Raw genomic sequence first — 15,484 nt, forward strand, 5'->3', positions numbered from 1 at the left:
TCATTATGCTACCTATTTTCAAACACAACTCTCCTTCAATGAAATGAAACTAGAAACAATATTTGAAATGTAAGTGAAATACACAGTGAGAGACAGACCCTAAAAAGAATGGAATGTTAAGTGCTGAGTCCTTTTATTATCACTATTCCAAAACATTGTCATCATAAAACCCCTTTAAAAATATCTAGTTTCAAACAGATTCTTTTTTTTTTTTTTTTAATAATTCTCCCCCTCTTCCTGTCAAAGGTGACCTCGTAGGCAAGTTTTCTGCATGTTTATGTCTAAAAATATCCTTAGCCTTATCATAGGGTATGCCCAATTGGGTGATCTGCGGGATCTTTTGGCTTTTTCTCCATCTGTATCACCGGGTATGAAAGATGAATGTCTTCATAAATGGACCACTGGGACTTCCATCTCTGACAATATTCCAAAGTAGGTATCCAGAAAAAACTAAAACTGGTGGTATTATTTTAAAAACAATAATCCATTAAATGCAGGCTGCCTGTGAGAAAGCTAGAAATGCCAAGAACACTCAGAACCACAGAGGTAAGCCAGCACTGAAGCAGGCATTTAGAGGAGGCTGGGGATCCAAACAGGGTGGGAGATCAGGTCTGGGTGGATCTATTAGGGGAAAAAAATATCAGCACACAGATGGAGATGCAGTGACTGTCTCATCCTTGGCTATGGGTAGAGTGGAAATAACTAAAATAAAACCCTGGAGAATTTCTATTAACAGACCTGTATTCACACAGGTTTGGGCATTCATATTACAGATGTGACCACACCCTGCCAAACACTCATGCCTACTGGGGTTCTGCACTGGCCATACCACCAGGTACACAGAGGCAGATGTGAATCCTCTCCAGAGATCACACTCAAACACAGCCCTCAAAGATACCCCAGATAGTACGTATCCAAGGAAATGAGCCCACAATTTAAACATCCACATTACCATGAGTGAGAGGTAAAAGAAACATAAACTGAAGTATCAAAGACTTTAAATATTTGAAATACCAGCCACAGACAAAAACGGAGTATCTATAATATGTGTATACGTTGGTTTCTTGCTTTGTTTGAGACGGAGTCTCGTTCTGTTGCCCAGGTTGGAGTACAGTGGCGTGATCTTCACTCACTGCAACCTCCGCCTCCCAGGTTCAAGCGATTCTCCTGACTCAGTCTCCTGGGTAGCTAGGATTACAGGTGCGCACTACCACGCCCGGCTAATTTTTGTATTTTAGTAGAGATGGGGCTTCACCATGTTCATCAGGCTGGTCTCAAACTCCTGACCTCGTGATCCACCTGCCTCGGCCTCCCAAAGTGCTGGGATTACAGGCGTGAGCCACTGAGCCGCCCGGACTATGTGTTTATGTTTTAAGAAATTAGAAGAGGGCTGGGTGCACTGGCTCACGTCTGTATTTCCAGCACTCAGTCTGAAGCGAGAGGATCGCTTGAGCCTAGGAGTTCAAGGCCAGCCTGTGCAACATAGTGAGACCCCATCTCTACAAAAAATTTTTAAAGTTAGCCAGGCATGGTGGCACATGCTGTAGTCCCAGCTACTCAGGAGGCTGAGGCGGGGTGATCAGTTGAGTGCAGGAGTTTAAGACCAACCTGAGCAACATAGTGAGACCCCATCTGTATATTTAATAAGAAAAAAAAGAACTCAAAATAACTGAGAAAGGCCAGAACGAGAGATCTGTGCTACCAGCAATCCTGGGACTGGGTGGTGAATGGGGCCTGGGGTGCCAGGGACACGAGTAGCCCAAAAGTGCAAGATTTAGAAGATTAAATGAAGGCCCATCAACACAAGGAAATATGTAAACGTTCCAAAAGATTATTATCTAAACTATGTAAAACTCCCCAATTACCTAAAGTCTGTTCACTGTAACAACTGTTCTTCAATTTTAAAAAATAAAAGTGAATTTTCAGGTGAAATTTTTATATCCTACTCATCTTTGTCCCATTATCTGCTACAACAGTGTCTGGCACACAGAGTAGGCACTCAAGAGTTTTTTCTTTTTAATACATCAAGAGATGGATACACTATTCATTCATCATTCAATTAATATAACCGAAGCACTGACTGCTGCTACTTACTTTTTTTTTTTTTTGGGACGGGGTCTCACTCTGTCACCCAGGCTGGAATGCAGGGGTGTGATCTAGGTTCACTGCAACCTCTGCCTCCTGGGTTCAAGTGATTCGCGTACCTCAGCCTCCCGAGCAGCTGGGATTACAGTTGTGCGCCACCACACCCAGCTCATTTTTTTGTATTTTTGGTAGAGACACGGTTTCACCATGTTGGCCAGGCTCATCTCAAACTCCTGACCTCAAATGGTCCGCCTGCCTTAGCCTCCCAAAATGCTGGGATTACAGGTGTGAGACACCATGCCCAGCCTACAAATTTTCTTAAAGAAAGTTTCTATCGAATTCATGGCTCTCTGCTTCTTTGATAGCATACGTGAGGTGGATGGACTAAAAACTCAGGTGCTCATGGTCTGACTTTCTAGATGTGCTCTATAGCCATACCTCTCTGGAATTCTGTGTCTAAAACAGCATTTTCCAATATGTGGCAGCACAACAAATTTTCCAAGATTTTAATGAAGCTGTACATATTTGTTAAAAAGTTTTTTGTTTTGAGATGGAGTTTCACTCTTGTTGCCCAGGCTGGAGTGCACTGGCACGATCTGGGCTCACCGCAACCTCCGCCTCCCGGGTTCTAGCGATTCTCCTGCCTCAGCCTCCCAAATAGTTGGGATTACAGGCATGCGCCACCACGCCCAGCTAATTTTTGTATTTTTAGTAGAGATGGGGTTTCACCATGCTGGTCAGGCTGGTCTCAAACTCCCAACCTTAGACGACCCGCCTGCCTCGGCCTCCCAAAGCACTGGGATTACAGGTGTGAGCCACCACGCCCGGCCAAAAAGTTTTCTTAAATGGAAACAGAAAGCAGAAACCGGGTCCGGCATGGTGGTTCATGCCTATAATCCCAACACTTTGGGAGGCCAAGGCAGGTGGATCACTTGGGGCCAGCAGTTCAAGACCAGCCTGGCCAACATGGTGAAACCCTGTCTCTACCAAAAACACAAAAAATTAGCCGGGTGTGGTGGCACATATCTGTAGTCCCAGCTACTTGGGAGGCTGAAGCAAGAGAATCACTTGAACCTGGGAGGTGGAGGTTGCAATGAGCTGAGATTGCGCCACTGCACTCCAGAGCGAGACTCTGTCTCAAAAAAAAAAAAAAAAGAAAGAAAAGAAAAAGAAAGCAGACACTCAACTGAACTCCTGCAGTAAGTCATAATTGGTTGCCCTTTTCCATTTCCATAGAACACCTTACTAATTCCTTGACAACTTCAGTTTTAGATGTGGCCTTAGTAAAACTAAGCCACTACCACCCAGAAATGGCCTTATGAGCATGCCCACTTCTCCAAGCTCATCTTCTCAGTGCCTTCTTGTACCTTAAAGCTGTCAAATTTCAACAAAGTGAATTAATCTAGAAACTGTGGTAAAATAAATATATTTGCCAACTCTTCTTTGGATATAGTTATAGCCCCATGAATTAAGGGGGAAAAAAATCACATGGCACCCTCTCCACAAAACTTACTTTAAAATTATCAGGAAAAGGGCCGGGCATGGTGACTCAAGCCTGTAATCCCAGCACTTTGGGAGGCCGAGGCAGGCGGATCACAAGGTCAGGAGATCGAGACCATCCTGGTTAACACGGTGAAATCCTGTCTCTACTAAAAATACAAAAAATTAGCCAGGCTTAGTGGCAGGCGCCTGTAGTCCCAGCTACTCGGGAGGCTGAGGCAGGAGAATGGTGTGAACCCAGGAGGCGGAGATTGCAGTGAGCCGAGATCACGCCACTGCACTCCAGCCTGGGCAACAGAGCAAGACTCCTTCTCAAAAAAAAAAAGTTATCAGGAAAAAAAACTAACTGGGACTATGACAATCATCCCCAGGATTGGGCAATGCTACATACCAAAAAAATGTCGAATATCCCAAGGAGCTGTGCTATCATAGAGAATATTTTTATGAGTACATTACTTTTAAAATACATTTCTATTTTGGAATTTAAAACTACAAACTCTTCAAAGTTTTGGATTTAAATTTGTTTATCATTTAGCCAAATAAATGAGTTCCTGCAAAATTTTATTGTTTAAATGTGGCTCACGTAGAATGAATCTGGCTTTTGAAATTCACAGCCCTTCAATAATGGGATGCTACTATCTTTAAGTGTCCTGTGCTGCCTGCAAGGGTAATTTAAATTAAATTTGTCAGAGAGACGATTAATCTCCTACCACTACCACCACCAATCAGACCTTGCTATTAACTTGCCTGGTGCCTGAAACCAATCAGACTGCGAGGCTTCTTCTTACCTATGGTTAACAGGTAGCAAAATTAACCATTAGCTACTTAATATAATATTCAAAGAATATATGCTCTGCTAAGCCAAGTGATAAAGAGAAAATCTTAATTGTAAAGGTAGGGAACTAGAGCAAAAATATATTTTAGTAGCTCTGTTGAGCATTAAAAATACACCATAATTATGTATATTTAGCCTACAGAACTGTGACTTTTTGGGAAAGTCTCACAGAAAACTCTTCACTATGCACTCATTTTTCATTTACGCAAAAACATTTATTAAGCATCCACCTTCTGCCAAGCAAGTGGTTTGTGGCACTTCAGAGACATCAGTGAATAAGATCGCCAAAGCCCTTGGGCAGCTTACCAACTAACTACAAGTGTACCCAAAGAGCAAACTACTGAGTGTCTTTCCCGCCTCATTTATATAATTTTTCAGAAACACAGAGCACCCCACATAATCATCCTTATTCCTCAGAACATCAGCTCTAGGAACATCCCTGGGCACAGGCTGCCAGGGTGCAGCAGCTTAGCTGAGAGCTGTGGTCCTGACATTCAAACTAGGCCACCGGCCTCTGGTCCCACCCACCTTTGCTTGGCTATGCGCGGATCAGACTTGCTAGCAATATCTGACCTCTCTCTGAATGACAGCAGGTAGCTGCTTAGCACCAAGGGGAGCTTTACAGGCAGGCCCATAGAAAAAGCACGCATATATCAGAATTAAAGGTATGCACATTCCACGACCCAGTGATTCCTCTACCCGGGCAGAGGCCCCCGGAGAACCGTGTGATTAAATGCACAAGGATACATGTATAGAGTATTCACAGCAGCAATGTTCCCAACGGCCAAAACCTGGAAAATATCCCACTATCTCTCAAGGGCAGGATGGACAAACTGATACATTATTAAAATACAATGTTATACTGCAATGAAGACGAACAAACCAGTCACACAGACCACCACAAAAGGGATGCATCTCAAACATAAAGTTGAACGAAAAAACACCCCAGAAGGATTTGTAGAGTGTGATACCATTTTTATATAGCTCAAAAAACAATGTTTTACAACAACTTGAATATACTTACCACTACTGAACTGTACATTTACAAATGGTATAGACAGTAAATTTTGTTATGCATTTTTCACTACGGTAAAAAATTGCCAACAAAATTGATCTATTGTTTAGGGGCGTGTGTGTGTGTACGCACGCATGCAGTGGAAATATAAAGAAAAAGCAAGGAAATGAAAAATATAACATTCAGGATGAGGTGACCTGGACAGGAGGCAGAGTGTGGTGGGAGGTACACAAATTTCCCTCGTGTTTTGTCTTGGTGATGGTCTGCAGATATGTGTAATGGGCTCATGGCATTTGTTTAATTATTATGCTCCATGATTTAGATATTTAATTCTTTTATAGTATCAAACATTTCGTAAGTTTAAAAAATAGGGAGATGAGGCCGGGCGTGATGGCTCAGGCCTGTAATCCCAGCACTTTGGGAGGCTGAGGCGGGTGGATCACGAAGTCAGGAGATCAAGACCATCCTGGCTAACATGGTTAAACGCAATCTCTACTAAAAATACAAAAAATTAGCCGGGCATGGTGGCGGGCGCCTGTAGTCCCAGCTACTCGGGAGGCTGAGGCAGGAGAATGGCTTGAACCCCGGAGGCAGAGCTTGCAGCGAGCCGAAATCGCGCCACCGCACTCCAGCCTGGGCGACAGAGCAAGACTCCGTCTCAAAAATAATAATAATAATAATAAAATAAATAAATAAACAAAAAATAGGGAGATGAGTGGGTGAACACCAAAGTGAATACTGACTCTGGTGAAGGATCTAATACCAAGAGGTACGGGTATATTTAACAGCAAATTTTTCAATGCAGTTAGAATTTTGCAAAGTGAAGAGGGGATAATAATTTCAACTAGAAGGAGGGCAAGTTGAAGGACAGTACCAGTAATTTGAAAGGGGCAAAGAGGGTAAAGCAAGGCAGGTGCGGTGGACAGAGTGGGGATGCAGGTTAGGTCTGGGGAGCTGTGGCGGGGAGGTGCATGCAGAAAATGCCAAGTCACCTTTTTAATCCAAGTGTCAACATTCTATCCATCAGGAGGATCTTCAATGTGCTTTCGTCATCTTTCCTTATCACTTTTACTTTTCACGTAAGTAGTGTTCATGACAACCCCCTTTATATCGTAACAGGTCATTCTTAGACCTCATGGAAAGCTAAAAGTGAGCTAACTTTTCTACCATAAACAAAAAACTTAATGCATTAACAGTAAGGTTTTTGTGTGACAAAAGAAGAGAAAGGAACTAAGGCAAATAGTTATTTGTTGTGTTTTTTCTTTAATCTACTTTTTATAAAGCTTTTTTCCTTTGAAAAATCTTGGCCAGATAGGTAAAAATCCTATATATTTTACATAACGAACGTAGAAACGTGTTAAAAGCCAACCCCAAAACAGATACCAAAGTGTTCACTGCCCAAAGTCCCCCTGAACAGGCAGGCGGCTTTTAGATTCTGTATCCACAGACTGCTGCTGCCCAGTGATGGAGGTCAAAGCTAAAAGCAAAGATTAATTGAAAGCTGTCCACATAAGGGACATGCTTCATAAAAGTCTCAAGCCATAAAAGTAAACACTCACACATGTTCAAACTGTAAGAGGAAAAAAGAACATGTGAAAAACACTTTTTCTTCTAAGTTAGAAGCCTAGACATAATAAGAATATAGATTTCTGCAGTGTAAGAAAGCAAAAAGTTTAATGCCAAAACAAAAAATTATCAAACATGAACAAACACAAAAGCCAGTATGTTAAGCTCTACCCAGGAAGCAAAACCACTACAGATTCCTAGCATATGGAAAACAGCAGCCTTTGATCCACAGATCCAGTAAGAGGCTATCAGTTTCACACAGATCGGCTAAAATTAATACAAGTATTTTTAAAAACCCACCAGTGACTACAACCTACAATCTCACAATTTGTTGCTGAAAGATGCCAGAAGCACAAATCAATCTGAGGATAAAGGAGTCACTGTGAGAATGGTTTTGCTTCCCTCCCCTTCCCATGAAGAAAGGTTGGGGAAAACAAGGGGAGAGCTTGCAGAGGGACTCACACGGCCTTTCCATCTCCTCAACTTTTTAACAGCCTGGATCCACATCCTATGCAGGGCTTGAGCAGTCTTCATGGTCTCTGGAGATGCATGGGCCAGGCCACCGCCTACATCCCGGGCTGCTCACCCATTTCCATCACTCCACGTGGTTACGTAAGGCGGATACAATAGTGGCCCACATTTCCAGCAAATCCTGTTGTCATCTCACACAGTGACACATCCATACGGCAGGGATGCCAAATGCTTTGAAAAGCACTACTTATGAGCAAAAAAGAAAGCAGTTTGGATTTGTACCACTTTAACAGCTTTCTTTTTCTCCCTCTCTCCCCCTTGCCAGGGAACTACAGCATCCGAGTAGATATTTCTTTTAGGCATATAAAATGATTCAGCATCTAAGTTGACAGTATTGAGTAAATGAGACATTTTAGAGCAACACTATGGAAAAGAATATTTAGAGAAGTATTTATACAGTATAGACCCTCTGATACACACACACACACACACACACACACACACCACACACACCAGCTAGAAATAAACTAGCAATGTTTCAGGTCAACTGAATGGCTAATGTTACATAGAAATTAAAAGGCATGAAAAGAAAATGTTTTACATCCTTGGAGATAACAAGGGGGAAGATAAGACTCGGTCATTTGGTGCTGCTCAGCTGCTCAGAGACAACTCAGGGACAGAACGCTTGCTCAGCAAAGTTCCACTATCTAACATTTTTGTAAACTTAGCAGATAAAAGAATAACAAAGAGCCCTGCCGTCTGTTTCTTTGTCTTTACCACTTGGGGAGAAGGGAGGGGTGGAGAAGCAAATTTTAGGTTTCTGAACATCTAGCAAAGATTTTATGGGATGCCTGGGGCTTGGGAGCTGGGGTTAGGATTTCAGAAGCCTGGTCTTGGGGAGCCTCTGGCCAATTCTTCCTACCATAGTGTATGTTATACTCCAATGGGCTGGGCCAAACAGCTTGCAAATGCAAAGTGTGCCATTTGATTTGAGGCTGAGATGTATATAAATCTAGACCATGAGACGGCCACCATCTAGGAAACAAGGCGAAGCAGAGCCAAGAAAGTGATTTTTAAAGTCACAAGATCTGGAGTGAGATCCTTGTCCTGTCACTTAGCTGTGGGGTGTTGGATAAACTATACCCTTCTTTAAACAGTGGCGATAAAACCATCTATCTACACTTCAGAAGGGCAATGCCGGCAAGAAATGAGGCAATCTCTACAAAGCACTCGTGCTGGTGCTGGACAGGCACTGGGAAACGTGTGTGTCCTTCCCTAAGAGTCTATGAGAGTCAGTTCTCAGTTGAGTTCTTCATGTTATGACAGTTAAATGAGATCAAAAGTGAATAAAAGTTTACGTTTCAAATCCTACACTTTGCCAGATGCAGTCACTCACGCCCGTAATTACTCCTAGCACTTTGGGAGGCCGAGATGGACAGATCGCTTGAGCCCAGAAGTTCGAGACCAGCCTGGCCAACATGGTGAAACCCCATCTCTACTAAAAATAGAAAAATTAGCTGGGCATGGTGGTGCACACCTGTAGTCCCAGCTACTTGGGAGGCTGAAGTAGGAGGATCACCTCAGCCCAGGAGGTGGAGGTTGCAGTGACCTGAGATCAGGCCACTGCATTCCAGCCTGGGCCATAGAGTGAGACCCTGTCTCAAAAAAAATTATATCCAGGCTGAGCACAGTGGTTCATGCCTATAATCCCAGCACTTTGGGAGGCTGAGGTGGGAGGATCACCTGAGGCCAGGAGTTCAGGACCAGCCTGGCCAACATGTTGGAACCTCGTCTCTACTAAAAACACACAAAAAAAATCCAGGCGTGTTGGCAGGTGCCTGTAATCCCAGCTACTCGGGAGACTGAGACAGGAGAATCACTTGAACCCTGCAGTGAGCCAAGATCCCACCATTGCACTCCAGCCTAGGCAACAAGAGTGAAACTCCGTCTCAAAAATAATAATAATAATAAATTATTATTATATAAATAAATGGGTACAAAGGAGGACCTTGGAATCTAAGCAAGTGTCCAGACCTCAACCTCGGCTATGTAGACATGTGCAGGCTCTGTACATACCAGCCAGGTTCGGCCCATGGGCTGGCTCACTAGCCCCAGGTGCAGAGGAGCCTGAGAACCCAGGCAACTCGGGAAGGGTTCAGGCCAGCCCACTCCTTCACCCTGACAGTCCTAAGGAAAACACCTGAGCTTACCCTCATGAGGAAATAAATACTTCGTTCCCTTAAGTTCATGCATACTACACCCAGAAGTCAGAGGTGTCCTAGAATTTAAGAATTCCAGATTCTTCTACAGTGATTTCCAGAGGTCACAGTTTCTAGCAGCAGTAATTCTTTATTTTTAATTGTGTTGAAAAATATATAACCTAAAATTTATTATCTTAACCATTTCTAAGTACAGTTGACCCTTGAACAGCAAGGTTTGAACTGCCCTGGTCCACTTATCCATGGGTTTTTTTCAATAAAAGTTATACAGAGTGTGCCTGCCTCCCCTGCCTCCCCTTCACCTCCTCCACCTCTTCCGCCTCTGCCGCCTGGGCACAGCAGGACCAAACCGTCGTCTTCCTCAGCCTACTCAATATGAAGACAATCAGGATGAAGTCCTTTAGGACTATCCACTTCCACTTAGTGAGTAATAAATATATTTTCTCTTCCCTAGCTTACTTTATTGTGAGAAAACAGTATATAATACATACAGCATATAAAATGTGTTAATTAACTGTTTATGTTATGGTAAGGTTTCTGGTAAACAGCAGGCTATTAGTTAAGTTTTTGGGGAGTCAAAAGTTATACATGGATTTTTGACTGTGTGAGGGTCGGCACTCCTAACCTCTCATTTTTTGAGGATATACAATGTAGCACCTGCTAAGGTTTGAATGTATGTGTCCCACCAAAACTCATATGCTAGAACCTAAGACCCAATGCAATAAGTATTAAGGGGTGGAGCTTTTAGGAGGTGATTAAGAGGGCTCCAACCTCATGAATGGGATTTGTGCTCCTACAAAAGGGATGGAGGGACCTACCTAAATCCCCCTGCTTTTCCACCTCTTATGTAATGTGAGGATACCGCAACAAGGCACCATTTTGGAAGGAGAGAGCTGCCCTCACCAGATGCCAAATCTGCTGTTGCCTTGATCTTCAACTTCCCAGCCAAAACTGTGGGCAAATAAATTTCTGTTTTTTATAAATTTCCCAGTTACAGGAGTAGAAATTGACTAAGACAGTAGTATATTCACACTTCAGAATATACTGAACTTAAGAACTCTTCATCTTGCAAAACTGAAACTCTTGCCTATCAAACAACTCCCCATTTCCCTCTCCCCTCAGCTCCTGGCAACCACCATTCTGTTTTGTGATTCTATGAATTTGACTACATTAGACATATCATATAAGTGGACTCACACAGGATTTGTCTTCCTGTGACTGGCTTACTTCACATAGCATAATGTCCTCAAGGTTCGTCTACGTGGTGGCGTATGTCAGAATTTCCTCCCTTTCTAAGGCCAGCGTCTGATCAAGGCAGGTTGGCCAGGGAGGGTTTCCATGAGCCAGGGACACCAAGATGAGGTCTGAAGGAAAGGGCAGGATTAGGGGGGTGGGGAGAAAGGTTTGTTCAGGGTCCAAAGAACAGCACAGGGCAAAGACCTGACAAAGAAAAAGGGGAGGGGACAGTACAGGATGGCCATCAGGACGTAAGAAGAACTGCAGCCTGCTCCAACCAGTACTTGTTCTACCACGGGCATCAGAAGGACATTTTGTGGTGGACAGCTACCTCCATGAGAAGAGCTTATGGGTTTAAGGATGTGCCTTCTCAAAGATTCCTAGCTTCCATACTCACAGACCCAAGAGCAACCATGCACCTGGCCCTGTGGACAGAAAGACAAATCACCCCAAGTCCTGATGCTAAGGAAGTCACACAGCCCAGTGGGGAGGTGGGATGTGTAAACAAGCAATTACAATTCAGTGCAAGTAAAAGACCCAACCAAGAGGCTCATTCATTCGACATATACTCCCTGAGTACTTACACCATGTCAGATGCTGCCAGGGGATATGTGCCAAAGTTGTTTCCTCACAGGGAGGATTTTAGCAGAGGAAGCAGACAAGAGTCAATATGTATCATCATCTCAGGTAGTAATAAGTGCCATGGGATGGGAGACTGGGAAGAATTAATCCTAGGAAAATCTGAACAGCTCTCCAGATTGCTGCGGGAACAGCAAATGCAAAGGCCCTGGGGTGGGAAACAAGCTTAGTACATTTAGGAAAGAAAAAAGGTGACGTGGGCTGGAGCAGGGTGAGTGATGGGGTGATAGCAACTACATAAAATGTGAAGTGAGGCCAGCCCCCATGGTGGCTCAAGTCTGTAATCCCAGCACTTTAAGAGGCTGAAGTGGGAGCATCAGTTGAGCCCAGGAGTTCAAGACTGGGCTGGGCAACAAAGCAAGATCCTATCTCTACAAAAAGAAATGTTAAAATCTAGCCAGGTGCAGTGGCATGTGCCTATAGTCCTAGCTGCTCAGGGGACTGAGGCAGGAGGATCAGGGGACTGAGCACAGGAGTTGGAGGCTACAGTGAGCTATGATCATGCCACCGCACTCCAGCCTTGGCAATACAGTGAGATTCTGTCTCTAGAAAAAAAAGTGTAAAAAACCACAAAACAGTGAAATTGATGGCACAGGCAGGTTGTTAACTGGGGATGAGAGGCCTGGGGTGGAGGGAGGTATGTCCCAACCACAGGGAGGCTCCCTCTCCCACAGCTCCACGCTGAAGGATGACTGACTGGTCAGGTGGGTGGGTGTTCTGCATAGAGGGAACAGCCTGTTCAGAGCTAGAAGGGGTAACCTGCAAGGTGTGTTCAAGACATTGCGAGTACTCAGTGCGGCCGGGCAGTAAACTGTTTATTTAATAACACACACAGGATTTCACATTCTCAGCAGGGACAGACATGTCAAAACAGCTTAATCTGTGGCTTAGGAGCCTTAAAATGCATATTCACCTCAGAAATGGGAGACAAGATGGGTGTGAAAACTGGAGAGGAAGGAAGTCATTAACATTTGGCAGGGCACCACACCAAGTACTAAATATACAATTTTTCCCTGAATGCCCACAACCCTGTGAGTTAGCACCACCATCCCCATTTTACAAATAGGGAAGCTGAGGCCAGAGAGCGTACACAGCCCAGCACTGTCAGAGATGGGATCGGAGCTGCTGCCTGACTCCAGACCCTCGTCTCCACGAACAATGTGACGTGTGCTTTCCACATGCTGAGCCCTTAATACATGTTACTGGATAGCTGGAAAGAAGGAAAGGAGGGAGAAAGGAAAGAAAGGAAGGAAAGACAAAGTAAGACAGAGGGAGCACTAAATGAAATCAGTCAGGTTCTCAGCAGGCTCCAAACAGCGGATGTGAAACTTCGGGAGGACACCATCCAATAAATGGGCCAATGGTTTTCTGCATGATACTTCCCTCTGGGGTGTGTGCGTGTGTGTGTGTGTGTGTGTGTGTGTGTGTTTGAGACAGGATCTTGTTCTGTCACCCATGCTGGAGTGCAGTGGCACAAACAGGGCTCACTGCAGCCTCAACCTCCTGGGCTCAAGCGGTCCTCCTGCCTCAGCCCCGGAGTAGCTGGACTTAAAGGCACATGCCACCACACCTGGCTAATTTTTTTTAATTTTATTTTAGTAGAGACAAGGTCTCGCTATGTTGCCCAGGCTGGTCTTGAACTCCTGAGACTCCTCCTGCCTTGGCTTCCCAAAGTGCTGAGATTACAGATGTGAGCCACCACGTTCAGCCCCCTCTGGTATTATGTTGTGTCTGCTATGTCATTTTACAAACCAACTCAAATCCTTAGAAAGGGACAGCATAAAGAAACAGCTAGCTGGCCTAGGCTGGTAGGTAAACCTACCTCCAGATGAAAATAGGACTTTTATAGCTCCCCACCTGCCCCCAGGAAATTGGTCTTATTTTTAACTATTGTGAAGAATTTAGTCAAAATTCTGCTCACTGGACAAAACTTTGAAACAGCTGTCTAATAACAAAACAGGAAATGCTTTTTCCCAGAGAAGGCAGAAAATGAGTTCAACTCTTGTTCTTCCAAAAATGAATAATTTTTAACATTATGAACCAAGTCCTTTTGGCTTCAGGGCACTTACCTGTGGTCTATTCAAACTTAAACCCCTCCTGGTAGCAATAAACTAGTCGTCACCTAATCCAACAACCCCTTATATAGTGTTTGTTTTATAAATAAAACCCTTTCATCGTTTATTCCATAAGTATTTCAGTTTCAGATGTGATTTCACCAGCTCCTTACCCTCCCTTCACAATGCACTAAGTGCCAGCAGTGGATGATTAAATCTAGTGTATGCAATGTGCTCACAGCACACACTTCACAATGGACACAGCTTGGTTATGACCAAGTTTAAAGGCAAAAAGCTACATAAATAAGCTTAGAGAGGGGTTTGTGATAGGTCACCAGAATTAACACAACTAGATCCCAGACCTACTACTGAAGAGTACCAGATTTACTGAGTTGTGTTTTTTAACCACATTGTCCTTTATTTACCTAAGGTAAATTTTTTAGCGTGCATTTAAGTAAATAATAAAGAATTGAGAAAGGTGGCCGGGCGTGGTGGCTCACGCCTGTAATCCCAGCACTTTGGGAGGCCGAGGCGGGCAGATCACCTGAGGTCAGGAGATCAGGACCAGCCTGGCCAACATGGTGAAACCTCATCTCTACTGAAAATACAAAAATTCGCTGGGTGTAGTGGCACGTGCCTGTAGTCCCAGCTACTTGGGAGGCTGAGCCAAGAGAATCGCTTGAACCTGGGATGCAGAGGCTGCAGTGAGCTGAGATCGTGCCACTGCACTCCAGCCTGGGTAACAGAGCAAAATTCAGTCTCAAAAAAAAAGAACTGGGAAAGGATGATAGGGTGCCTGAGGCAATCTGTAGCTTTCAAAGCAGTTGTGTTGAAATGCAAACAGCAATAAACTTAAACTCCAAAAACAGACCTCCATCCAAGACTGCACCTCAATTCACCCATGAGCTTGGGCGCTCACTCAATTCCACTGCCACTTCATCAAACGATGACATCATCACCCATTTCACAGGATGAAACCAGGCAAACCCCATGAAAGCACTCTGTAAAATCCAGGCTGGTAAACCTTCCAGTGGGAGGTAGACTGGAGGTAGACATAACACAGTGGCAGGAGTTCTGGAGGCCGTCACACACACCTGGATCTAAGCTCAGTCCCCTACACACTCTCCAAGCTCTGTGATCTGGAACAGTTCACTCGGTAAGGCTTGGTTGCCTCATCTGCAAAATGAGATCCCTACCCTATTAGAATTGTGAGAACTGAATAAAGTAATGCTCGTGAAGAGCACTGCTCAGTACCCATCACAGGATAAGTATTCTTGATAAGGGTTTTCCATCATTAACATTGTAGCAGCAAATAAGCTGACCACTCCCAAGTAAGAAAAGTCTGTTTTCTTCCCCTCAGAAGAGCATTATGAACACACGGTAGAAAAAAAGAAAAACAAAACCAACAAGTACATCACAGAACCCAAGAAAATTGAAAATACACGTGTACACAACAACTTGTATACAAATGTTCATAACAGTATTATTTAAAATAGCAAACAAGTGGAAACAGCCCAAATGTCCATCAACTGATGACTGGATAAACGAAATGTGGTATATCCATACAAGGAACTGTTAGTCAACAATAAGGTGGACCAAAGTATCTACACATGCTACAACGTGGATGATCCTTAAAAATAATATAAGCAGGGCCAGGCATGGTGGCTCACACCTGTAATCCCAGCACTATGGGAGGTTGAGGCAGGGGGATCACTTGAGTTCAGGAGTTCAAGACCAGCCTGGCCAACATGGTGAAACTCCATCTCTACTAAAAATACAAAAAATTAGCCAGGTGTGGTGGCACCTGTAATCCCAGCTACTGGGGAGGCTGAAGCAGGAGAATCACTTGAACTGGTGAGGCGGA

At 44.0% G+C, this 15,484-nt stretch overlaps 1 protein-coding gene across 8 annotated transcripts in view; it reads right to left on the reverse strand.

Annotated features, from left to right (window-relative positions):
* The window catches only part of LOC100579261 (tight junction protein ZO-2), a 106,853-nt gene that overhangs the window by 45,360 nt on the left and 46,009 nt on the right, over positions 1-15,484 (reverse strand). For 3 of the 8 annotated variants that reach the window (XM_030810082.1, XM_030810072.1, XM_030810063.1), the window contains exon 1: positions 7,464-7,685. The exons of the other annotated variants lie outside the window; for them this stretch is intronic. In XM_030810082.1, the coding sequence (XP_030665942.1) occupies positions 7,464-7,535 (72 nt within the window). In that variant the 5' untranslated portion in view covers positions 7,536-7,685. Of the gene's footprint in view, positions 1-7,463; positions 7,686-15,484 lie in introns of those variants that run through there. 8 annotated transcript variants of the gene reach the window in all.

Source organism: Nomascus leucogenys, chromosome 1a (genome assembly GCF_006542625.1).
Source record: "Nomascus leucogenys isolate Asia chromosome 1a, Asia_NLE_v1, whole genome shotgun sequence".
In the NCBI taxonomy this organism is placed as follows: Eukaryota; Metazoa; Chordata; class Mammalia; order Primates; family Hylobatidae; genus Nomascus; species Nomascus leucogenys.